Here is a 27,108-nt window from a genome sequence, read left to right as displayed (position 1 = left end):
GTATTGTATAGGAAGGAGAAGGGGTCAGGATGGTGCTGGAAAGTGTAGAATATTATATAGTGCAGACTATTTATGGAAGCCGATTTTTACCACAAGAATTGTTTACCACAAAGTTTCATTTGTAGAAAAGGAAAAACAACAAAAAAAGTTGCTCAAGACCAGGGGCAGAGTCACCCGCAGATGGAGGCCGACTCCCCCTGCGGCTGGAGGTGGTCCTCAGTGGCATCTCGTTTTTCGAGGCCACCAGAGGCGGGGCTTGGCCTGTGGTGGTCGCTGGGCGAGCAGGTTCAGAGAGCCTGGGTGCCACAGGGGGCATGCATTCATTGCTGCAGAATGGGGGCCTTCCTTTAGGCGAACTCAATGTTTGAAAACTTCGATGTACCAGGAGGTGGCTGCTCCCACTCTGTGCCCCAGCAACTCTTTTCCTCGCCAGGGCCCCCGGGCTCGCTCTTCGGGCAGGTGGTCTCAGGCTGCTGGGAGTTTGTCTCTCCACAGCTGGCGGCCAGGGCGCGGCGCGGCCCAGGGCGGAGGGCGGAACCCAGCGACCTCCCGCCCCGCCCCGCCCCGCCCCGCCCCGCCCCGCCCCGCCCCACCCCGCCCGCAGCCCCTGGCCCGGCGCGCTCCAAGGCGGAGCGGCGCGCGGCTCGTGCGCGTGTCCGGGTCCTGGCGGCGGCGTGCGAGGGCCGCGCTTGCGCGCTGCGGTGGGGCGAGGGGCGGCGCGGGCGCGCGTCTGTCAGTGACAGCGGGAGGGGGAGGGGGCCGGAGAAGGTGGCTGCGGCTGCTCTTCCGACATGAGGCAGCGGCCGCGGGAAAGCCGGCGGCTGGCGCAGCCCCGGCGGCATCGCTAGCTCGGGCAGGGCCCCCGGGGCGTGGGCGCGGCGTCCGGGCCGGCGAAGCGACGCGGGAGCCCGACTCTGCCGCAGCCCGCACTGCCGCCCGCGGAGGGGTCCGCGACTCGACCCGGAGTGTCGTCGGCCCCTGAGCGGGGTGCGGCGCGCTCGGCTGCGGGCAGCAGGCCCCGCTAGACTGGCTGCTCCGACGGGGGCCCGCGGGCTCGGCAAACTCGCGGGCCGGGGTGCGCCCCCTGCCGCGGGCAGGGCGAGCCAGAGTGCGGAGGCGCGGGCCGGGGTTCGGCTGCGCCAGGAGGGGACAAGGCCAGCAGCGCAGGTCCGGCCCGCGCGCTTTTGACGCACCCGGCGCTGCTGCTGCTGCAGGATGAAGCGCTGCTCGCCGCTGGAGTTGTTTTTACGAAAGCGGCTCGCTGCTCCCGGAGTGCTCAAGGACTGAACTTCCCTCTGAAGCCGCAGTTGGAGGCGCGCGGCGCGGACGCCACCAGCGGGCGAGTGTGCCCAAGGGGTGCGCACCGTGTCCCGGACCCAGGACCCAGGACCCAGGGCGGCAGCGGCGCCCGGATCCCCGGGAGCACCAGGTCAGTCCTGAGCGGTTCTCGGCCGCCTCGGAGGTGGGGCGGTTAGGGCAATAACTAGCCTTTTCCGGCGGTTTTTGTTGAGTATATGGTACCTTCCTAAGTCTCTCACCTGAGCCCGCACTTGGGACAGGCACAGGTCGCGTGCCCTTCCGGTGTCTGTGTAGCGAGGCGGCTCTGACTATCGTCGTTTTGGCCGCAGGTACCCTTGACCAAGCTGGGAAGATTTCGAGAGCCTGGCAACATGGCTTCCCCGCCCCACCAGCAGCTGCTGCATCACCACAGTACTGAGGTGAGCTGCGACTCCAGCGGAGACAGCAACAGCGTAAGGGTCAAGATAAACCCCAAGCAGCTATCCTCTAACAGCCACCCCAAGCACTGCAAGTACAGCATCTCTTCCAGCTGTAGCAGCTCTGGGGACTCCGGGGGGCTTCCTCGGAGGGTGGGCGGCAGGAGCCGCCTTCGCAGGCAGAGGAAGCTGCCCCAGCTGTTCGAGCGGGCATCCAGCCGGTGGTGGGATCCCAAGTTCGACTCGGTGAACCTGGAGGAAGCCTGCCTGGAGCGCTGCTTCCCGCAGACCCAGCGCCGCTTCCGGTATGCACTCTTCTACGTGGGCTTCGCCTGCCTTCTCTGGAGCATCTATTTCGCTGTCCACATGAGGTCCAAACTGATTGTCATGATGGCTCCCCCTCTGTGCTTCCTGGTGGTGTGCGTGGGCTTTTTTCTATTTACCTTCACCAAGCTGTACACCCGGCATTACTCGTGGACCTCACTGGCTTTCACCCTGCTGGTGTTCGCCTTGACTCTGGCTGCGCAATTTCAGGTTTTGACGCCTCTCTCAGGACGAGTTGACAGCTCCAATCGTACTCCTACAGCCAGGCCCGCAGACATTTGCCTGTCTCAAGTGGGGAGCTTTTCCATGTGCATCGAAGTGCTCTTTTTGCTTTATACTGTCATGCACTTACCTTTGTACTTGAGCTTGTTTTTGGGGGTGGCCTATTCTGTCCTTTTTGAGACCTTTGGCTATCATTTCCGAGATGAAGACTGCTTCCCCTCTCCTGAAGTCCCGGCCCTGCACTGGGAGTTGCTGAGCCGGGCCCTGCTCCACGTGTGCATTCATGCCATTGGGATCCACCTATTTGTCATGTCTCAGGTGAGGTCCAGGAGCACCTTCCTCAAGGTGGGACAATCCATCATGCACGGAAAAGACCTAGAAGTAGAAAAAGCCCTCAAAGAGAGGATGATTCATTCTGTTATGCCAAGAATTATTGCTGATGACTTAATGAAACAGGGGGATGAGGAGAGTGAGAATTCTGTCAAGAGGCATGCTACTTCCAGCCCCAAAAACAGGAAGAAAAAGTCCTCCATACAGAAAGCTCCAATAGCATTCCGCCCTTTTAAGATGCAGCAGATTGAAGAAGTCAGTATTTTATTTGCAGATATTGTGGGCTTCACCAAGATGAGTGCCAACAAGTCTGCTCATGCCCTGGTGGGTCTCCTCAACGACCTGTTTGGTCGCTTTGACCGGCTGTGTGAGGAGACCAAATGTGAGAAAATCAGCACACTGGGAGACTGTTACTATTGTGTGGCAGGGTGTCCTGAGCCCCGAGCAGACCATGCCTACTGCTGTATCGAAATGGGCTTAGGGATGATAAAAGCCATTGAACAGTTCTGCCAAGAGAAGAAAGAAATGGTGAACATGCGAGTCGGGGTTCATACGGGGACTGTGTTGTGTGGCATCTTGGGTATGAGGAGGTTTAAATTTGATGTGTGGTCCAATGATGTAAACTTGGCCAATCTCATGGAGCAGCTGGGAGTGGCTGGTAAAGTTCACATTTCTGAGGCCACTGCAAAATACTTAGATGACCGGTACAAAATGGAAGATGGGAAAGTTATTGAACGCCTTGGCCAGAGTGTGGTTGCTGACCAGTTGAGAGGTATGTGCATTTCTTTGCCTCATCATTTTTCTCCTCTATCCTTTGTGCATTAAATTAAAAAAAAATCTGTTTGCAGCATCAGTGTTAAGGCTGCTCAGCTGTCTCAGAATACTTGACCATGCGGGAATCTCAGGATCAGTGCAATTTTTTCTCTAGTGACTCAAATATCACAGATGTAATCATGCTTTAGTCAGGGACACTGAGACAGCACTGACCTAGGTGTGACCTTTAGAAGGAAGATCTTTGAAAATGCACACACTACCAATTGACTGTTAACATTTTTGAAATTCTGGGGACAGTCCCATGAATAAAAGGATATCAGAACCCTTCAGCAGTCAGAACTTTTTAGCACTTCAAGAAATTGCCTTTGCATTTCATCTGCTCACCCTTAAATCCCATGCAAATGATTCTGCATCCCTTTTGACAAAACTGTGAAGATTAAAATCTTTCTCCTTGCCAGGTCTTGCTTTGCTTGATGTCAAAATAGGGATAGAAGTTGGCTCTGCCCTGCAGGACCCTCAAGAATTAGATGGAATTATATATCTCTCATTTTAAACAATGTTTGCATTTTTGGCTTTCATCATTCATTTGTCGGGATGCTTATCGTGATATTTGTCCTACCACATAGACCCCAGCATTTTAGAATGTTGAATTTTATGAGCTACCATATGATTTGAAAGTGAAAAAGGCACCCAAGGAATTCTTTTGTCCCCCTCTTCTGTCCTCTCAGATTTATATCTGACCTCTTGTCTCTGATCTTAAACTCATAACTGTTCTTGATATTTTTACTGGGTGATTTATATTATTATTTTTTATTTTTAAAAATGACAAAAATCTTTGAGTTCTGGAAAGTGATATATAAATAAGTGGAACCAAAAAATAAGGACTCTAAGTAAATCTGCTACATTTCTGACTCACCCACCCTCTTTTAAACAGTTTAAACTAAAATTCTTTCAGATTAAAGGGAAGATCTAGGGTCAGGGATGTAGCTCAGTGGTGTGGGCACCTACCTGCCAAGTGCAAGGTCTTGAGTTCAATTCCCAGTTCCAGAAAATAAAAAAAATGAAGGGAATATCTATTTTAGAAGTATGTAGAGAACATGACATTGATTTAAATTTTAAAAGCCTACATTCATAAGGCTATATTCTGTTTTGTGGTGTCCACATGCTGCATAATTACATAGTTAAAGGCCCCAGGAGAGGAAATCCTCAGAAGAAGAAATAATAGTTTAGGACCGCGGATTTAGCTCAGTGGTTCTGGAGCCTGCCATGCAAGCGCAAGGTCCCGAGTTTGATCCCTGGTACCAAAAAACAAACAAACAAAACAATAGTTTAAATCAGACATAGCAGATGTGATAGTTTAAACCAGAGACAGCAGGTGGCTGAGTTAGGGCTTGTACAGGCTGTTGGTCTTGGAATAACAGTGTATGCTTGATGGGCATTTTCTGTTCTTTCTTTTTTTTTTTTTTTTTTTGGTACCGGGGATCGAACTCAGGACCTTATGCTTGTGAGGCAGGCAGTGGAACCACTGAGCTAAATCCCAGCCCAAGGGCATTTTCTTTCTCTGGCTTGTGATCTGAGCTCTCCATATCATTTATTTATTTGTTATCTGGCAAGGATGGTTTATCCTCCTGATTTTTCTGTATTGTATTTATTTTGTTAGTTATTGAAGAATTTATGGATGTAGTAGCAAAATATTTTCACCTAAGAATTCTCTTGACTTAGTTTAAAATGTTGCACTGGTGGGGTTGGAAATGGCACTTTGCAGTTCATTTGAAAGAGTCTGATGTGACAAGTGTCTTCTGATGAGGATGGCACCTGCTCCTGGACCTGAAGGTGTTGTTAGTGGAGGGAGGTATGAGTGTAATCCTTCCTAGGTATTTTGCTACCTTTAGGACCTGAGAGTAGCAGGCTCCGTCATCAGGGATTACAGGATAAATTCCAGGCAGTGGTACACAGCATTATATGTAATAGTCAGATATATTGGGCCGAAGGACAGTGATAGCAGTTTTGTAAGTTGTACTTTGTGTAGTATATTACTTGAATCAGAAATATAAACAGATGAGATTATTAAATGTGTTTGGAAGTCACCAATTCATTGAATCTTTTGCAATATCCTTTTTTTTTGGTTTTATGTGTTTGGTTTTTTTGAGACAGGGTCTCACTGTGCAGTTCAGGGTAGGCTTGAACTCAGTATGTAGCCTAGGCTAGCCTCAAACTCATGGCAGTTGTCCTACTTCATCCTCCCAAGTGCTGGGATTACAGGTGTGCGCCACCATGCCCAGCTCCCCATTTGTTAATTTATTGGTAACTTTTATTTTTTATTTATAGATTAAAAGTCTCAAAGACACTGACCAAAAAAGAAAAAGCTGGAGGAATTTGTTGTTTTGACCTTGAAGAGTGTAAATTTGGCAAATTAACTTTTTCTTTACATTTTTATTATACATTATATATTTATAAAGGAAAAATTCTAGTACTGGCTGGATATAGGAAAAGATAAGTTTAGCTAAACTTTTTTTTTTTTTTTTGAGACAGGGTCTCACTACGTAGTTCAGGCTGGCCTTGAACTCACAGTGATCCTCCTGCCTCAGCTTCCTGAGTGCTGCAACTACTGGTGTACACCACCATGCCTGGCTATTTTTTAAAATTTAGTATTTCTTTCTTTAACTGTTTCTCTGAGACTGTGATTTTTGCTTTCTTCGGCTCATTTTGAAAACCTCTGTGAACAGGACACCAGTAATAGAATGTCTATACAAGTTCCTGGGCCTTTTTGAAACTGTACTAAAGCACACAGCTCCTAATGTGAGATGATAGCATAGTTTGTAGAAGACCCTTTCATACATATGTCTGTACTTATCCATGCAAGATTTACCTCAGCCTTTTACCTTTGAGGTTTTGGCAGATATTTTCTTTGGATGATGTTGAGTGTTAGCCTTTACCTCCTATCCTCTTTCCTGAAAATGGTGTTAAAAAGTACCCAACAGAGGACTCTGTAGACGTGAACATCAGTGGGATAGACAGGGATTCCAGAATTACCCTGGGAGCATGAAAGGAAGCTGCTTCCTTCTCATTCATTTGAATAGGCTTTACAGTAGTGTGGTATTTCATTATTTCTACATGTTCACTCACTCACTCTAAAATCATTGTGCTCCTGCTGTGTGCACCTGGCACTGTGGCTGGGAAGATGGACTGAGACAGTTCCTGACCTTGGTGAGCTCCCAGTTACCAGTGTTGCCATGGAGTGTGTCTGGGAGTCGGGACCACTTTAGAGAGGGGTAAATATTTGAATAGGTTCTGAGATCAAGCTGTGTCTCTCCAAGTGATAAAGGAAGAACATTGGGTGCAGAGCAGATGACACAGACATAGAACTGTGTTTCTCAGTGGAACTGGGCAATCATACACAGTTGATTGGGAGGGGGAAGGCTGTGGGTAGCATGAGAAGGAGTATGGACTTGATTTTATAGGTGAGGAGAAACTGATGGACCTTAACAACAAGGCTTGGGTGATCTGATCCACAGGTTTTGAAAGTTTACTCTTTCAGTTCTAGGGAGTATGTCCTGGAAGGGTCTGAGAATGGAGATGAATGAGCTATTTGAGCAAATCCCAGAAGGGAAGTGATGGCCTGAATGAAGGTGACAGCAGTGACAGTGGAGATGATGATAGGGCAAGTGTAAGCAGATTAAGATCAACTTGATAACACTGTGCCAGACTTAAATGACTGACAGGGAGGCAAGGACTTGTTTTTGAATGGGAGACAGCCTTTTAAGTTTCTGGAATTGACCTGGAGATGGTCTGGAGACAGGAGGGATTAAGTTTTTGTTTTGTTTTTGTTTTTGAGACAGTCTCACTATGCAGTTCAGGCAAGCCTGGAACTCACTATATAGCCCAGGCTGGCCTTGAACTTGTGGCAGTTCTCCTGCCGAGCCCAGCCTCTTGAATGCTGGGATTACAGGCATGTGCCGCCATGCCCGCCAAGATTGAGATGTTTTGATTTGTCTGTGATGTGACTGGAGAATGTAGAATCGAGTTACAGAATATGAAACAGGCCTGAAACCCCAGGCTTGTTTGTTCATTCATTTGTTCATTCATTCATTCAGCAAATTATTTATTTTGTGCTAGGTGCTGTTCTAGGTTCTGGGGATACAAGAGTAAAGAAAACAGAGGGCCAGGGATTTAGCTCAGTGGTTCCGCCACCTGCCTCACCAAATGAAAGGTCCCGAGTTCAATCCCCAGTACCAAAAAAAAAAAAAAAAAAGAGTAAAGAAAATAGATGAAAATTCCCACCCTGCCCTCAAAGTGAGGAGCAGGAATTTTGATTTAATAATTGGAGCTCCCATGGTAGAGTCAATGGGAGAGTCTAACAATAAGTAAAATACAACATTTTTTTTTCTTTTCTGGTACAAGGGATTGAACTCAAGTCCTTGTGCTTGCACAGCAGGCGGGGAAACCACTGAGCTAAATACCCGGCCCCATAAAATATAACATTTGTTTTTTGTTCAGTTCTAAGGGGAGGAAATAAGGGAGGAAGATGTGGAGTGAATCTGTGTGTGTGTGTGTGTGTGTGTGTGTGTGTGTGTGTGTGTGTGTAATACAGGATAGACAGTCACTGATAGAGAATGCTGATCAGCATAGGGCTAGGATTTTAGAAATAACCCACAGAATCAGAAAGAATTATTAAAGATAAGGAGAGATTGTCTGATTTGAGTGATGGGAAGAGAGGCCCTTTGACAGCATTTGGGATGCAGCCTGACACCCAAGTGGGTTGGCTTTGGGCTGAAACCAGAAAGATGAACAGTATTATCCAGAGTTGCTGGTTTTTCCTGTCATAGATGTAGAGTCACAGGGACAGAAAGTGAAACTCTTAGAAAACATCTCCATCCATCTTCTCCTCCCTGTATAGATAATAGGAAGATAGCATCAAAATGCTTAGTCCCTCCCAGTCAACACTGATCATTATATCTTTGTGAGAAGAATGTCAGGTACAGATTGCATTGTTAGATATAGAGATTAAACCCTTTTACCATGGCCAGATTTTATCCTTGTAGAGCCCCTGAGGAGAGATCCACGGAGGTGTGTTTGTGTAGATTGTCACTTGTTGGCTACCTCTGTGACCAAGACGTTTGTCTTTGCTGATAGGTGGCACTCAGAAGGGCTCCCACCTGGTCCCTGTCTGTGTGGATAGAAGCACTCTATTTTTTAATCCTTTGACAGCACCTGTCCCACACTGGAAGTCTGGGCTCCCTGTTGTCCCATAGGCATAAGCCTGTCAGTTGACAGCTAAAAGCCCTAGCCAGGTGTGGTTTTGGGTGCCATTACATGTGCAGGTGCTTCCCTTGCTCTCTCTGATAGCACAGATGGCTTGTCCCCATCTAAGCATGTAACCTGGTCGACCATGGTGCCAACTCTTTAGTTGACAGCTCTGTCTCTCCTCTTGGAAATTTTGCTTGCCTACTATTACGGTTTAGATCTAAAATGTCCCCCAAAAGTCACATGTGTTCAGAGGTGGGGCCTTTGGAAGATGTTAAGATCATTTGGGCTTTAACTTCATTCATTGATGAGTTCACAATTTGATGGCATTATTGGGAAATAATAGAAACTTAAGGGGCAGGGCCTAGTTGAAGGGAGTGGGTCATGGGGGTGTGCTCTTTGGGGACTATATCTTCTTCCTGACCCCTTCCTCTCTGGCTCTGTATCTCTCTGCTTTCCAGCTGCAGTGAGATAAGCAGCTTTCCTCTGGCACACCCTTCTGCTATGATGTTTCTGCCTTGACACAGGTCTAAAAGTAATGGAGCTGGCTGAGCATGGGCTGAAACCTCTGAAACTAGGAGCCCAAATAAATCTGTCTTCCCTTGAGTTTTTTTTTCTTTCAGATATTTGGTCACAGTAATGGAAATCTGACTAACACACCTACATTCTTTTGTTTTCTTTTGTTTTTTCAGACACGGTCTCGTTATGTAGTTCAGGCTGGCCTCAAACTTACTGTGTAGCCCAGGCTGGTCTTGAACTCATGGAGATCCTCCTACCTTAGCCTCCTGGAGTGCTAGGATTACAGGCATATGCCATCACAATTAGCTACACCTGCATTCTTGAATGGGGTCTTATGCATGCCACTTGGGCACCAAGTGGCAGAGATAAGATAAAGCAGAAAATGTGGCTTGACAACTGGAATGGGAGACAACAACCAGCTGTGGAGTAGATGCTCAAGGAACCTTTGTGACAGCTTTTATGAGGCTCTTTGGGACCAAATTATGTGGCTTCCTTTAAGTTGCACACAACTGTTAGTTCTAAAGATGTTTCTGGGTAGAATTAACCTTTTTCAGAGGAAGTTAAAGATAATGTTTTCTGACTTGCTGGCATAATGTGGAAGGAAGGAAGGCAATCTTTTCAGGTAGAATTACTAAGAAGGAAAAATTAAAAAGGAACAAATAAAGCAAGTCGTTTCAAGGTTCTAGTCTACTAATAAGGTTGGTACAAATAATAATGTTGCTTCTACTTACTGATCAGTGTTGCCTATCTACTTTGTTATGAAATAATAATCTTGGAAAAACACATTGAATTTTCCACATATGTGCACAAGGCTGTGTGTGCCTATTGGTTGGTGATCTCAGTATGGGTATTTCCATTGGGATTCCAGTATTGTATGAGTATGATCATCATTAGAACTCTGCAGGTCCCCTTTCCTGGTGATGGTCGGAAGCTGCCGACCACTGGAAGAGCTAGACTGAGTGGCATGCTGCCCATTTGGCTCTAGCTACCATTCAGACTTTGCATAGGACAAACCTAAAGTCCTTCTTCAATAGGATCTAGCATCACTGGTGAGGATTTTGTAAAGGGATGTGAGTTTTTTAAACAGGAAGGAGTCTGACATGTGAACTGTAGACTTCCAGGCTCAGGTGTCTCTCAGAACAGAAGGGAAGGCACTGAGCCACATTAGAGGGAGCCTTTGCCTCAGTGATGGCCAGGCCTGCCAGGGGAAGGGGTAAGTTTTCTTCTAGGAAAACTGGAGAAGGCATTGACATTGTTGTTAGCCTGCCAATGAACCTGGTGAACAGCACCTGCCAAACTAACTTGTGGCTAAACTTGAGTCAACTTTGGCAAAGGAAAGCATACTTTATAAAAAGCAAGCACTCTTAGAAATCAGGTTTTTATTGCATTTCCCTAGTATTTTCCAGCATTGTACTGGTAAAAAGTGCTCAGCATGCTCTCAATGAAGTTAAGTGGAGAAACAGTCCCTTGGAATAGCCAGGAACCCCCGAGACTGGTGGTGCATGGAGGCAGAAGCAGCCAAGGCAGCAATAGTGGTGGCAGCAGCCTTGGCCCAGAGGGTGAAGAGCTGGGGAACAGGAATGGATTTGAGAATGGGCCGACATCCTGGGGCTGAGACAGGCTTATGAGCCTTTGATTAAGTTGGTAGTTCTCAAACTTATTGGTCTCAGGAAAATTATTATACTCCTAAAAATTATTTGGGACACTAAAGAACTTTTGTTTATATAAGGTATCTATTGATATTTACCATATTAGAGATTGAAACAAACTCAGAAGTTTAAACAAATATTTAATTTATTTCAAAACAAAGTAAACCTGTTATACCCATCTCATATTAATATATACATTTTAATAAAAATAACTTTCAGAAAGTAACTATATTAAAAAGAAGAGGCAAGTTTGATCCCTGGTACCAAAAATAAATAAATAAATAAAAAGAAATTTGATGAGAAGAGGGGCACCACTTTACATTTTTGCAAGTCTGTTTACTATGTGTATCAATCAAAAACTGATTTTTTTCCTTTTTATTAATTTTTTTGTGGTATGTGGAATTGAACTCAGGACCTTGAGCTTGCCAGACAGGTGCAGTGCCCCTGAGCTACATCCTCAGCCCCTCAAAAACTGAATTTTAAAAAAATTGTAAAATAAACATACATAACAAAAATTTAAACCATTTTTAGGTCAGCTGGATTTTATCTGCTTCTGTAGTCACTGTACTTCTGGGTGTTGAAGGATGTATAGCACATCTGGCTTTATACAGATATGTAGTTGGAAAGTGAAGGAGCATTTTAATAGCCTTTTAGATAATTGTATTTTCTTAAAGGTTAAAATGGTAGTTCCTTAATGGTTACTTGCAACATGGGACCTGAAACCCTATTATCAGTTGTTTTTATGCTGTTTTACTACACTCCATTGGATTTTTTGTTTTTGGTACTGGGGATCGAACTTGGGACCTTGTGTTTGCAAGGCAGGCAGTGGATCCATTGGATTTTTGACTGGATTTGCTCCCCAGGTATGACTTTATAACTTAATGTGTTGGTCATTTTGTTTTTTGAGTTATACAGATCTTCTAAGTGCTGGCATCAAGAAAGCCTTAAAATATTGGGGAGATGCTGACTTCATAGTGGCTAATAGAAGTTTTCCAAAATTCTAGTTTTTACTTGAGTTTTAATAATTGTCAACAATGACTGTCAATGGTTTTCCTTTATGTGACAGGCTCATTTCATTCATTTATCAGGAATATTCTGCCACTACTCCAGTCTAAATGACCATAGTTTGTCTGTAGCTCAAGTACCTATGATATTCCATGAAAAAAGTCACCAATCCAGCAGTTGCATAGCTGATTTTTCTGACAAATGTGGGACTCTTACTCTTGTGTGCAACACAAGTGTTATAGGGCTATTTCACATTTATCACACAGACTATTAAATAGACATGTACTCAAGTTTGAGATTTAACAGTCATTCATTTCTACTGCTTTGTCAGGAATATTCTTCAGTGAGATTATTTTGTTTTTGCAGATGTGCAGTGGTCAGGAATATACAGTGATACCTACTATAGTTTGGTGCCTCCACCTTGATTGGTGGTAGAGTGTTAGTAGTTTTACTCATTGTAGCCTTTTCTTTTTGTTAGTACATGTTTGCAGTAAATAATGAATGCATTCATCATTAGAAGTTGGTACACATACCTATTGCATCTTAGTCCTTTTTACTTTCCCTTCCTATTCCCTCCCTCCCCTTTTCCCCTGTCCATAGATCCCCTTTGCACCATTACTATGCATTTCAAGACTCAAAAGATCAAAAATGTCTAAGCATTATTTTGAAAATAGTTTTGACCTCATAGAGGTCTTGGGAATCCTTGGGGTCCCAGAGACCTCACTCTGAGCCTAACTTCTCAGCCATGAGACCCACACTTCCTAGCCATGATGATGGAGTGTTTTTGTTTATTCCAAAACATTCCTACCCAAACATGCATTGACTTGGGGAGGAAACAACTCAAACTGGAATCATGACAGACATGTCACATTTATTGTGGAAGTAGCCAATGACTTTTGTTCATACATTTACTTTTTCTTATCCGATCCTTAAAATTCCTTTGTGATTCTGCCAAATATTTGTTGTTGGTGTTCAGGGGTCATGATAAAAACATCAACTTTGTTTTTGTAAATTTATTTTTGAATGACTCACCCTTTGGCAGTACAATTTATTGGTTATGTAGACGGGGTTTGGTTTCTGATACATTTGAAGTAAATTCTCCAGTTTTGCAATTTCTGAACTGTGGGACCTGGGATAAGCTGCCTGGAGGCTTTACAATTTATAGGAAAGATGGAATTTGGTAGAGGCTGGTTGGGAGAATCAAATGAGGTAATTGAAGCAGAGCACTTATTAGCATAGTGCAGTGGTGGTGAACCTATGGCATGGGTGTTGTTTTTAAGACAAAAGATGTTAATGTATGAGCTGTTTTTTTCTAAATTAAAACCTTAGTATTCAGTTTTAATTGCACTTTGTTATAAATAAGTGGGTTTTGGGTTACAGTTTGGGCACTTATCTCTAAAAGGTTCGCCATCATTGGCATAGTGACATAGTCAATAAGAACCAAATCTTTGCCGGGATGAGTCATACTTTGTACTGCACTGAAGGGTGTTTCTTTTTTCCTACACTCTTCTGTCGTGCGTATCTTGTATAATGCAGTTCTGAAACCCAGAACACACCAGGGACTATGATTGTGTCAGTTTCTCGAATTAAAAAGGGCAAGTGTCCAAATCCAAAACACTGATAGCTTGCCCTGGTTAAACTGTGCTGGTGAGTTTGGCAGTTTCTTTACTGAAAACCCTGGGGGCTCAGTCATTATTCTTGGGTTGCTTCAGGTCCTTAGAGCTTTGAGGTACTTAGGATGATGTAGCCCTTGACAGTTGAGAGATTATGGGAAAATCTTCAGCTTTGTGGCCCTGGAGATTTTGCCTAAGGTTTGAACTAGAGCAATTATTCTACTGTAAACTCATTTATTTATTCACTCAATATTAAATGAGTTTATACTATTTTCAAGACCTGGACAAGGGTTTGGAGGCAGAATTGTGGACCTTGTCCTTTTGGAGTACATATAGCTAGAATGGTAAGGAGACACTAATGAGCCGGGGATTTACCTCAGTGGTTTCAGCACCTGCCTCGAAAGCGCAAGGTCCTGAGTTAAATCCCTGGTAGCAAAAACCAAACAACAACAACAACAACAAAAAAGGAGACACTAATGAAATAACCACCTAAACAAATATGCAATAAATGGATTGAATATGAGTAAGTCTGGAAGGTAGGGACTTTTATTATCTCCATTTTATAGGTGAGGGAGCTAAAGCACAGAGGTCTAGTAATTCGTAATGGTCACACAGCCAGAAAGACCCACTAAGTGGTGGAGCCAGTGTATTTAAACCCAAAGAACTGCATTAAAAACACTAGTAACCATGTCATAGAATTGTTGTAAAGATTAAATGTTAAGTACTTTTTTTTTTTTTTTTTTAAGACAAGGTCTCTCTGTATAGTCCAGGCTAGCTTCAAACTTGCCACAGTCCTTCTGCCTCAGCCTCTTGGGTTCTGGGCATACACACCACTACACCCGGTCATATTAAGTACTTAGAAAAGTACATGGCACATAGTAACTCAACAGAGAATAGATTTACTAGCTAGTGTTACTGAAAATAGAGTTAATTTTTTTTTTAGCAGCAGCAACAGCCATAACAACCTTACCTTTCTCAAGTTCTTTCTAGTTCACATAGGACTTTCATGCATGTTATTATACTGTGAAATCTCAGGACCATGGACATGTGCATATGTAGAGGTTTGTATTTCACTGCCTCCATTCCTTCCTTTATTTACCAGTTTTCACACTGAGTTGATTTCTTAACATCCTCCAAAGATCACTAGTGGCTTTGTTCAAGCACCCATATAGACTCTTGAATTTTAGCTTACTTAATGTGTTTCATTTCATTATAGATCTTTTACGTTGGATACCCAAATTGTCCCCTTTGGGCCCGTGGCTTTCCCTGCAAGTTGGCCCCTGAGTACTTTTCATATAACCCTAGTGGTTTCTTTTGTATTCAGTTAGTGGCATTTTTTTTTTTTTTTGTACCAGGGATTGAACTCAGGACCTTGCAGCCCAGTTAGTAGCATTTTTAAGGAGCAGAGAAATTACAGATATTGAAATCCTCATTAATTCTGTTTTTCTGATATGTTTATTCAGAGATTGAGTTAAAGTTTGCCTTCTGTTTTGAAAAGAAAATTAATAGTAAATGTGTATTTATATGAAGATATAAGTCACAGAAGAAACATTGTTTGCATCTTCAAGCTTTTCAAGAGCTTTAATTTGCATTCTTACAATTGGCAATTATGGAGCAGTGCAGCCAGGTATCTTCCTACAAATGCCTGATGAGGAGCAGGTGTCAGTGAATGTAGGCGAATACTGATAAAAACCATAAAGAGAAAGAAACCCTACACCAAAATGTAGATGACCTATTTGCAGACTAAGGAGTACCCTAGGCCCAGCAAGTCCATCTCCAGGACACCCGTGGAAGGTTGCAGAAGGCCCAACTCCGGGCATTCCCTTCATAGAAACTTTGCTTTGAACAGTGCCTCCTAGAAGGAAAGGCTAGCCACACTCCTTCAGGAGTCATATGTGTTTGACTGACTGATTTTGTGTCTGATTTTTCTCCACTACATTGCAATGTATCTGGAAAGCAGGAATTCGTGTTTTATATACTGCTGTATTCCTAGTGACAGGAAGATAGCCTGGTGTATAGTAGATGCTCAATAATACAGACACTCTTCTGTATCTGTGGGTTTTGCATCTGTAATTTTAACCAAACACCGATGTAAAATTCAGAAAAAATATTGCATCTGTATTGAATATGTATAGCTTTTTTTCTTGTCCTTATTTCATAAATATAAAAACTATTCTGCTGCCTGCCCTGAAAGCGCAAGGACCTGAGTTCGATCCCCAGTACCAAAACAAACAAACAAAAAAATCCCAACTATTTACATAGCACATTGCATTATGTATTGTAAGTAATCTGGAGATGATTTACAGTACTCAGGGGGATATGTGTAAGTTATGTACAAATACTATGCTATTTTACATAAGCGATTGGAGCATCAATAGATATTGGTATCCATGGAGGGTCCTAAAACCAATCACCCATGAATATTAAGGGAAGATTCTGGTATTGTCAAAGGAATGAATCAGTGAATATTACTCATGCTGTATACACAAGCACTCTGTTACATGTGAGACAGCACCCCCAATATCTACATAGAACACGCCAGAGTGTGAGGACAGGTAGCAAGGCTTTATTAGGAATGATTTAGTGGTTAGTTGAATAGAGACTGTGGGTAGGATCTTGAATGGAGTTAGAGAAGGCATGGTTTAAAAAAAAGCTTATCCAGTGCACATTTCCTGGGGTGTGAAATGAGGCCTTGGATGCCCGAGTGCTGTGGTGGAGGGAGGGTAGCAGGGGCTGTATGGCAGGAAAGCGCAGGATTGAAAACCTGAGTGCTTATTTAGGGCCCAGAAAATGTGGGGTTGAATGGCTTAGTTTAAGCAATTATTTTTAAGTTGTTTAGAATGGGAGATTTTAAGACATGTATTTATCTTTAATAATACTGTAGCTCCTGATAATTCTTACTTGATTATCATTTATGCACATGAAAAACCAGCATACCCTTTTTTGGCAAAAGCTCCAGGATAGTCTTTGTGCATAATTTCCAGGATTTTTATGTAATGCTATTACATTCTGTTCAGTTTTTTTTCCTTCCAGAGAAAAATGTGGTACAGAAAGCAGCTTTTGAATCTTTTTTTTTTTTTCATGTTTGAGTTGTTTGGGGAATATTAACTTCATTTTTTAGCCGTCTAGTATGGAGAGAGGAAGAAAACCCATAGGCATGTATTTTATTTTCTTCTATATGGATATTAAAACACAAAATACCATTAAGGCTATGACCCTTTGATAAAAGGGATTTTTGCATATCGATTCAGTTAGTTTTACCCTATTACTATTATTAATGGTGTTACTATTTAAAGTGTGGCCTTCATTTTTTATATAACTTCATAACTGAGTTCTTTTCTCTGTGAGAAAATACTACTTCTTCTTATGGTCATTAATGATTTTTGTTTTGTGAATGAGCTGTCCAAAAAGTAAGGGGGCAAGGTAGGTTTCAAAAGAAAGCAATGTTATAGAGTTATCTTACTTATAAAAATGAATTTGTTTTCATACTTTAGCTTTCCATCTTAAGGTGTTTTCTTCACCAAGTGTAGCACATTTGGACAAAAATCTCTCTGCTTCTGCTTAATCTTGCTGGTTCTCAGTTTTCTCCTATTTGTAAAATGTAAACTTTGAACAAGATCCCATTCTCTAAAATTAGCTGAGATTCTGTCATGACTGGGAAATAGTACTTTTCATAATATGAAGAAGTGGTTTCTCCTTTGTCCATTTGTTTAAACCGTGAACCCTCATTTAGACAAATTTAGCATAGGGAAACTCAGATTTACAGAACTACTAAATTTCAGGGTATGTGTGAGATTCTTAACTTTAAAAAGGATTCTTTACTTCCTTTAAATATAAATAAGATTAAATTCTAGAAATATAATTTACACATGGTTTTTCAGGATCACATTTGTTCTATAAGGTAGGGTGTCAGTAGAGGAATCCCACTTAGTTTTGAGGATTTGAGAAACACTTTTGAAATGACCTGAAGAAAATGTGAGTAAATAAATTTGTTTAAAAATGTACTTCAGTCCCTATCTGAACCTTATATTACAGAGGGATTGCAAGGTTAGTTTCCAGTAAAATGAATTTCACGGTGTTGGCAAATTTTTCACTAAAAGGATTGAACAAATAAATATTGGACTAATAATGTCCTTAGGAAGTATTCTGTTAGTATCATTCCTGGTGGTGAGGTCCTGGGTCTGCTTATCCATCTATGTAAGGTGCTGGGGACTTGCTGGTCCTCTGGGAGTCCCCAGATGAACTTGGAACCTTTGAATATTTTAAAGATTTTGAGATTTTGCATGATTTTCTCTGTATGTTTCCTTTACTGTGATCACTGAGTCACATTTGATTCTCTGTCATTTCCTTGGTGGGAGGTGATGGTAGGGAATGGAACCCAGGAGTTATCTATATTTTCAGCTCTCATTTCCATTTTCTTTATTCCAAAGTATTTCCTTCCCAGGTCTCTGAGTTTCTCTGTGCACACTTTCTGCCTTTCTGCTCAAATGACAGAGAACGTGTGAAAACCTTTCCTCTGAGCAGCTTGTGGCTGGCTGACAAGGTACCCAGGCTTTATATGGCATGTTGGGTTAGATGTCTATCTTCTCCATTTCATTTTCTGGCTTATTTACATTTTCTGCTTTCCTTATAGTAGTTTGAATGTGGTCTTTTTCTTCCAGGGATTTCTTACCCTTTCTTAAGGAATAGCAAAGAAAACTCATGACCAACTAATATCATATTTACTGTGGTTTTCAGGGCTGGAGTAATAAGAAAGGGAAAGATCTACTTGGTTCTGAAAGATGGTGTTGTCACTGGGTACCTGTGTTACCTGACCTGCCCTGCAGGAGAATTTCACAAAGGCTCAGGTCTTGAAACTGTAGCTTCCCTGAGAGAAACTATTACCCAGAGCCTACCTGTTTTCCAAGGACTAAAGTGACTGACTTGGTGTGCAAGTAATTGCAAAAGGTTAAAAACGTTAGGACTACCAAGCAAACAAGACATTTCAAAGGACTTGTGTCTCACACACATTTCACAGTAAAATTCTCAGGTGAAATAATAGGGTGGGAAGGTCGGGGATTTAGCTCAGTGGTTCCACCACCTGCCTCGCAAGCGCAAGGTCCCAAGTTTGATCCCCGGGACCAAAAAAAAAAGAAAAGAAATAATAGGGTGGAGATGGGGGTTGAGGGAGTGGAGTTGTCTTGCTGGCTCCAGGAAAAAATTGTGACCATGAGCAGTTTGAGAGTTAATAGTTCTAAGATGTTAACTTTGTGTCTCTGCCATTTGGAGTTCAAGTGGAAATGTTTGCTTTCATAGCTCTATTCATGCTGTTACTTTATTTAGTAGCTATTATATTTCCAATTCCATATACACTTTTGGAGGTGCTCCAGCGTACACTTTGTTTCTTCTAACAGCATTGGCTATAGTGTGTGGCGCTTTCTTAAACAAAGAATATTGACAAGGTTTTTAGCCTTGTTTATTATTTTAAGCTATTTGATTTGCTTTTTGTAATAGCAGCTTTTTTTGAAATGTAATTCATGTCATATACTTCACTCATTTAAAATATATAGTTCAGTGGTTTTTAGTAGATTGATAGATCTGTGGAACCATCATTGCAATAGAGTTTAGCACATTTTTATCACCCTAAAAAGAGACCCTGTAGCCATCAGAAGTCACTTTCTATTTTCCCCAAACCTCCCGGCCTCCCACTTTCTGCCCCTGCGTTTGTCTGTCTTGGACATTTCACCTAAATGGAATCATTCAATATGTGTCTGGCTTCTTTCACTGAGCACCATGGTTTCAAGGCTCATCCACATTGTGGTGTGTGTGTGCCTTATTCCTTTTTATGGTCATCCGTTATATGGATAGATCATATTTATCCATTCATCAGTGATGGCAAAGGTTTTTTTAAAAAAAAAACCCCACAACAATCAAGGTGATTGTTTGAAAATAAGTTGAAATGTTAAAAAATTTTATTATTTAATAGTATATCTTGACTAAAATTTACCCATTTCATTTTCATGTTTAATTGAGATTTAGTACTGAATTATCATTTGATGTAAATATTTCATATAACCAGATCAGTTTCTTTTTTTCCCAACACTCTCTTTTCTAGGCCTGCTCCAGGCTGATTAAATTCGCTGATCCTTTTCCTTTCTCCCAGTCAATTCCTTAATAGAGAGCTTTAGTGGAATCATATGGTTGAATATGAAACCAACCTCATTTGATATGTTGCTAGATTTAAATACTGGTAAGTATTTATGATTGTAGTAAGTCTTTGAGTTTTCTGAAGAGCTAAGGATTTCCACTGTTAATCAGAAATTTTCCTGTTTTAACTAGTTTAAACATTTGGTTTCACATTTCTGAAATATATGAAACTGTAACTTTTGTAAAAATGATATGTGCCAAATAAAATGTAATTTTCTTGATGACTCAGTTATTTTTACTACTTGTTACTTGGCTTTTATTCATATAGCAATTTCCTACAAAAATAGAATTTTTTGCTTTGCTTTAACACAGTCATGGTGGGGCTGTAATTTATGTCTGTCTGCTGGGTGGCTTGAACCACTAGTAGTACAAACAGATCTAGTCACTTTTATCGGTCTTTTTACTAATAAAATTAATAAAAAGCCACCTGATGGGATAGTTGTGCATGTACCACCAGTGGTTCAAGCCAGTGGGAACATGTGAAATCAACATTGCTGTTTTTGTGTTCTTATACGCTAAAAACTAAATTTTCTGCTTGCTTTCTTGCTATAGCTTATGTAGCTTTCCAGTAGTATTTGCTTCTGGTTTCTACTTCATTCCATAAAAACAAAACAAAAACAAGTACTTTGCAGATATAGTTTGATTAAAAAGACCAGGAATTTGGTCTTTATGCAACATTTTGGTTGTTAGCTATATTCTGAATAAATCAGGTTGTTAGGTATGTGATTTCAGGATGAGTAAGATGTTACTACAGTTATTTTTAGCTTATTTTTAAGGGGGAGGAGAAGAAAGAAAAATTTGAATCAAGTTTGTGTCTTAGGAAATAGAGCATGTTTTGCACAAGATCAGAAAGTAGATTACTTTTGCATATGTAGAAATAGATGAGAATCATAGATTAGATTTCATAATTGATAATTAAGTAGAATTAATAATTTCATAACTAGTTGTATTATAAAGCTAAAGTATACATTTTAAGGAAATACCTGACAAACTGTAGAAACTATTGTATGTATAGAAATTTTATGTGTTTTCTACTACACCGTCACAGAAGAATTGTACATACTTCTGCCTCTTTGCCTTAAACTGAAAGTATGTATATGGATTTTCATCTCAGAAATTTAGTAATCTGACATTCAGTAGCACTAAATCAAGGCTAGTTTGTTATAGTTTGTTTTAGGAAGGTTGGTTCTTACCCAAGGGCCCAGTTGATAGCCTGCCTGCCTGGTGGGGATTGTCGGTGTCTTAATTTTCAAAGCAGTCAATATGTAGTTACTTTTTTTTTTTTGGTACCTGGGATCAAACTCGGATCCTCGCGCTTGTGCAGCAAGCGATGAAACCACTGAGCTAAATCCCCAGCCCGTGTAGTTACTTTTATTACTTGTTTATTTATTTATTTATTTATTTATTGGTACTGGGGATCAAACTCGGGTCCTTGCCCATGTAGTTACTTTTAAATGGCATGTAGTTTAAAAATGGCAGTCTGAATATCTGTTTTCTCTTCAGAGAAGCAAGTCACCCAACCTGAAGGGTTCGGGTTAGAATTAAATGAGATCATGCACATGAAGACATCTGGCACTGGAGAGGTGTTTAGTGAATGTTGGTTTTGCCCTGCTTCACACCCCTCAAAGCCTGTTTTCTTTAAAAAATTTTTTTAAAAATTTATTTTATCTCATTCCCCGCCTCAGCCCTCCTCCCCTCGCCCTGAACAAAAGCTTTTTCTCCATTTTTGCTCCTGTTTTCATTTTTTTCTTGTCCTTTCCTTCCTTTCTCCCTCCCTCCTCCCTTGTTCCCCTTCCCATTTGAATACTTTCTTCCCATTTCCCCAAATCCGTTATATATCTCAGTCCTTATTTCCACATTCAGTTTGTCACATCAGAGAAACAATGCAGTATTTAAACATGTGTGTCCAGTTTGTTTCACTTAAGAGTATGGTCTGAAGGTCCATCCATTTAGCTATAAATGTCTGAAGCTCATCCTTCTTTATGGCAGAATAGTACTCCATTGTATAAAAAACCCACATCTTTATCCACTCGTCAGTTGATGGACATTTGGGCTGTTTCCAAGATTTAGCTATTACAAATTGTGCTGCTGTAAACATGGGTGTGGATATATCACTGTGGTATGATGCTTTTAATTTTGGGAAAATACCAAGAAGAGGTATAGCTGGGTCAAATGGAACCTCTAGTTTTAGTTTTTTGAGAAATCTCCACACTGATTTCCACAGTGGTTGCACCGATCTACACTCCCACCAGCAGTGGAAAAGTGTTCCTTTTTCCCCACAGCCCCTCCAGCATTTGTTATTAGTTGATTTCTTGATAGCAACCATTCTTTCTGGAGTGAGATGGAATCTCAGCGTTGTTTTAATTTGCATCTCTCAAATGATCAGTGATGTTGAACAGTTTTTCATATATTTATTTGCTGTCTCTAAATCTTCATCTGAGAAGTTTTTGCATTCAGTCTTTAAATTTGGGAGGTCTGATTTTTTTAGTTATTTATGTACTCTAAATAATGGTACTTTATCTGAATAGCAGGTAAAAATTTTTTCCCACTCTATGGGTTGTTTCCCTTCACAATAGCATCCAGTTCCTTTTTCAGTGAGTCTGTTGTTCATGTCCAGGAAAGCTATTGATTTTTGTGTGTTGACCTTGTATCCAGCTACTCTACTGAATTTGCTTATTAAGTCTAGCAGACTTTTGGTGGAGTTTTTGGGGTCTTCTGTATAGAGTATCATGTCATCTTCAAATAATGACAATTTGACTTCTTCATTTCCTATCTTTATTCCTTTTATCTCTTTCTCTTGTCTAATTGCTGTGGCTAATGTTTCCAGAACTATATTGAACAGGAGTGGTGATAGTGGACATCCTTGTCTTGTTCCTGATTTTAGTGTGAAGGATTTCAGTTTTTGACCATTTAGTATGATATTGGCTGCTGGTTTTTCATAGATGGCTTTTATCAGCTTGTACCTGATAGAGATAGAGACAGTCTATTCCAATTTTCTGTAGGGTTTTTATCATGAATGTGTGTTAGACTTTGTTGAACGCTTTTTCTGCATCTATTGAGATGATCATATGGTTTTTGTCCTTAGCTCTATTGATATAGTGTATTACATTGATTGATTTGTGTATGTTGAACCATCCCTGCATCCCTGGGATGAATCCCACTTGGTCAGGGTGTCTGATCTTCTTGATGATCTTCTGCATTCCATTTGCCACTATCTTGTTAAGGATTTTTGCATCTATGTTCATTAGTGAGATTGGCCTATAGTTCTCTTTTTCAGTTGGGTCTTTCTCCGCTTTGGGGATCAAGGTGATGCTTGCTTCCAGGAGTGAATTTGGGAGTATTGCTTCCCTTTCAATTTTATTGAAGAGGTTAAACAGTAGTGACAATAGTTCTTCTCTAAATGTCTTGTAGAATTCAGCAGTGCAGCCATCAGGGCCCATGCTTTTCTTAGTTGGTAAGTTTTTAATTACATTTTAAATTTCATTGATTGATATTGGGTTGTTTAAAACTTTTAGGTCTTCTTTGTTCAACTTTGGTAATTCATACATATCGAGGAACTGTCCATTTCTTCTGTGTTTTCCATCTTATTGGCATATAGGTTTAAGAGACTTTTTTTAAGCCCAGGTTGGTCTTGAACTTCTGAACTCAAGTGGTCACACCTCATCTTTAGTGAGTGCTGGGATTCCAGATGTGCACTATCACACCTGGCTAGAGGGCCCCCCCCCAGCCGCCTTTTAATAAATATATGGGTTTCCACAGTCCCCTTTCAAGCACTGGATTTGGCCAGTTTGGAATTGTGTGTTAAATAAACAGTCAGTATCTAGGGCAAGCTTTAAAAAAATATTATTTAAATATTGACTAAAAAAATCCCTAACAACTCTAGGAACTTTCTTCTTCAAATGAATTCAAACTGTCTAAATGCAGTGTGGTAAAATTAGGCTTCCCCTCTGTTTCCTGTGGGGTTGAGGGAGCCCACAAGCCCCTTCTGCCCAGCTGGGCCACCCTCCGCCTGCCAGCTGTCCTGAGAGCCTGGGACGTGGGATACTTTCCATAGCCAGCAGCGTTCCCACACGATTCCTTAATATAGAATGTTTTCAAAAGAAACATTGGCTACTAAGAGGCCTTTACTCCCAAACATGGTCATTGGTTCATAGTTCATTTTTATTTTGTTTTCATGTAGTTAAAACAAGGAATACTATGTAAACTTGTCATTGTAACAGAGTGCCAGTATGGTTTAGGGTAGAAGAGGAGAAAATGGAGTTTCTAATCAGCAAAGGACTTCAGACCAAGTAGCTGCCCTGGTGCTGACCTCGGCAGGATGCCTCTCTTGGCCAGTGGCATTGCTCCCCACCCAAATGAAAAGGTGCCATCATGGGACAGCTTGGGGTGGCCTATGGGGCAGTGGAATTATAATCAGTATCATAGAAGATCACCAAAGCTGTTGGGCAGCTAGCTCTTAGGCCTATGGAATCCCAGTAAGTATCATTTACTGTTTGTTAGGATATTATTTAATCCTGTAGGCAGATAAAAATGTTTAGGCAGAGGCTGGGGATATAGCTCAATGACAGATGCTTCCCTAGTCTATACAAGGCCTTGTGTTTCATCCCTTTCACCACCAAAAAAAGAAAAAAAATATCACCATCAGGGTAAATTGGGGAGCTTCTCCAAAAGATGAAAGGAATGCACAGGCAGAGAACTATTCTATAAGGGGATCTATTACTCTGTAGTCCAGCTTCATTTCTTTTAAATCCACTTTGCATTCATCCATTGGTTGAGCAAAGTTTCTGAATACCTATTAAAGAGCTTGTGAAGATGAATAAACCATAGTCTTTGTCTTAAAACCTCACAGACTACCCCAGGCACTGCTGGTAGGAACTGAGGATGGTACCATTGTTGTGGAAAACAGTCTGGCAGCTCCTCAAAGGAGGTTAAACAGAATTACCATATGATCCAGCAATACTCAGGAGAATTGAAGACATATGTTCACAAAAAAATGTGTGCACAGATATTCACGGCAGCATTATTCACAACAGCCAAAAAGTGGAACCCATGTAAATGTCCCTGAGTGAATGAATGGATAAACAAAATGTCTGTCCTTGCAGTAGGATATTACTTGTATTCAGCCATAGAATGAAGCACTGACACATGTTACAACATGAAGAACTTTCTAAATATGCTAAGTGAAAGAAGCTAGACATGAGAAATCACATGTTATGTGATCCCACTCACATGAAATGTTCAGAATAGGTAATCCTGGAAATAGAAAGTAAATTAGTGGTTGCTAGGTGTTAGGATTTGGAAGAATGGGAAATTGCTGCTTAATGGGAACAGAATATTCTTTTGGGGATGATGAAAGTGGTCTGGAAATTGATTGTGGTGGTGGCTGCACAATACTATCAACATACTAAAAATCACTGAATTATAGCCTTTAAATGAGTGAATTACATAGTTTATGAATTATATTTTAATGGAGCAGTTATAAAAAACCAAACCTTCCAGACTAACTTTAACAATTGATTAGAATATATTGTAGGACAAGGCCATTGTAGATCTAAGATTTGAAACAGATTCTATAGATCACGAGGTGGAGGTGGGTGAAGTAGATAATGCTGTTGCAGTCTCTTGGGAGGGAAAGAAGTCCTTGGGAGAATCACTGAACTTCAGGGACCAGGGTCATAATTTTGGAGATTCAGAGTCTTTATGTCTGTCAATATTCAGAGTTGTGTAATTCAGGAGAACTGATTTATGCTAAGCATGAGACTGATCTATAAACCAGGTGCCAATGTACTGTATTATGTTACCTTGGGGAATAGGATGTACTTTTCCAGTCACAAGAATATTCGTATCTATTGCCTAGGGCACTTTCTCTATGATATCAAGCTAATTAGTAGTGACATGATTGCTTAAGGAATATAGTAACAGAGCAAAGGATCTTACTTAATTTTGCCATGGGGAAGTCAGAGTCAGCACATCTTAACAGGGACACATACAGGCAAGATGGTTTCAGACCAACAGTGTGCAGTGAAGTTCATTAGCTGTTGGAATGCGGGGCACAGATAGAGGAAGAAGAGGTTAGGGCCAATCGGCTAGATCTTGGAACTTGAAGGGAGAGAGACAAATTCATTGGGGGAGAATAAGGAGATACAAAAGGAGCCCCTCTAGCATGTTATGATAACTTTATCATATTCATGTCATATAAATGTTTGGTCACCTGGGGTTAGAGAGGATTAGGAGGTGATGTCAATATGGAATCAATGTGGAAATGCTGAGAAGGGGGTTGGCAGTGTTATCCATCTCAGAGATACAGAAAAATAATGAGGATGTCTTCATGTTCAGTTAATAACCAGTCAGAGACAGGCAGGCAGAGAGATTTGGGCTGAGTGGTCAGGTGGTTACAGCAGGCATATAAGCAATAAGTAAGACAGGTGCCGGTGGTTACTAATGAGCCACTTGAAAAAGGATCAGTGAGGGTTGGGTAGTATAGACTTGGGACATTTGGCCTGGTAGGTTTTTTTGGTGAACTGATGTCTTCGGTGAGCTACTGTGTGGAGGACATAGAGTTATTTCCTCCAAGCTCTTCCCTCTCACCATGTTGAATCTAAATTCTCAGATTCCCCTATCATTTCCTGGTCACATTTGTGAACATGGCTGATCTCTATCTAATAAGCTCATGATATTAGAGAATTGTTGCTTATTTATTTTTGGTGTGGTAGATGATATTGAGGCTATTTTTTGAGTCCTTTTTAAAATGGAAATAGCAATGGATAAGATATATATCTTGCATTGTATTCAGAATGAGACCTTCCATTAAGTAGGTTGAATTTCATTATTTCATTAAAACTACCCCTGTTGGCCGATAGCCTCTTTGTAGATACTAATGTGTCTTCATGTGTCCACCTGGGCCTGTATCATACTCAGGTATCATCTAAGATGAACCTGCTCTTTCCTTCTCTAAAATCATGGGAAATATGTGGACTTATAGCCTCAGGAGATTCACTCAGTGTTGGTATGTGTTACCTATCTGACTCTTTGACCCAGGGCTCCATTCTCATTCTTTTAGCTTTCCCCTCCTTGTCCTGTAGCACATGGGATCCACCGTGTGTTTTATTTTATTTATTTATTTAATTTTTTTGGTACTGGGGGTCGAACTTGGGACCTTACGCTTGCAAGGCAGGCAACGGGACCACTGAGCTAAATCCCCGGCCCCCATGTGTTTTAATTGACCCTCCTCGGAAAGCATTCGAGAAGTGATTTCTCTTTCTCCTGTTCTTTTGTGACACTGTCTCCGGGGTTCCCCTCCCCTCCTCCAGAGTGAAATGGCTGGGCTCCCCTCACTTCTTGGTCTCTCTTTCAGCTCTTACATCTCCTCCTCCTCCTCTTGCCCTGCAGACAGTGCCCTCCTTCCTACTCAACCCTAGAATTCCCACAGGTGAGGTGATAATGAATGTGTGTGTGGGAATGAATGAAAGACCTTTCCACTTGGTGGAGGCAAAGTCCCTTGGAAGTTTTCTGAGTGGAGCTATGAAT

The 27,108-nt window shown here is 41.5% G+C and overlaps 1 protein-coding gene across 3 annotated transcripts in view; it reads left to right on the top strand.

Annotated features, from left to right (window-relative positions):
- Positions 1-743: 743 nt before the first annotated feature.
- The window catches only part of Adcy9 (adenylate cyclase 9), a 125,542-nt gene continuing 99,177 nt past the window's right edge, over positions 744-27,108 (top strand). For all 3 annotated transcript variants that reach the window (XM_004864770.4, XM_004864769.4, XM_004864768.4), the window contains exons 1-2: positions 744-1,429; positions 1,629-3,363. In XM_004864770.4, coding sequence (XP_004864827.1) covers positions 1,671-3,363 — 1,693 coding nt within the window. In that variant the 5' untranslated portion in view covers positions 744-1,429; positions 1,629-1,670. The remainder of the gene's footprint in view (positions 1,430-1,628; positions 3,364-27,108) is intronic.

Source organism: Heterocephalus glaber, unplaced genomic scaffold (assembly GCF_053883595.1).
Source record: "Heterocephalus glaber isolate CG9 unplaced genomic scaffold, H.glaber_assembly_v1.0 deba00001781, whole genome shotgun sequence".
NCBI lineage: Eukaryota > Metazoa > Chordata > Mammalia > Rodentia > Bathyergidae > Heterocephalus > Heterocephalus glaber.
The sequence above is the reverse complement of the archived record's forward strand: the minus strand, read 5'-3'. Positions and strand labels throughout refer to the sequence as shown.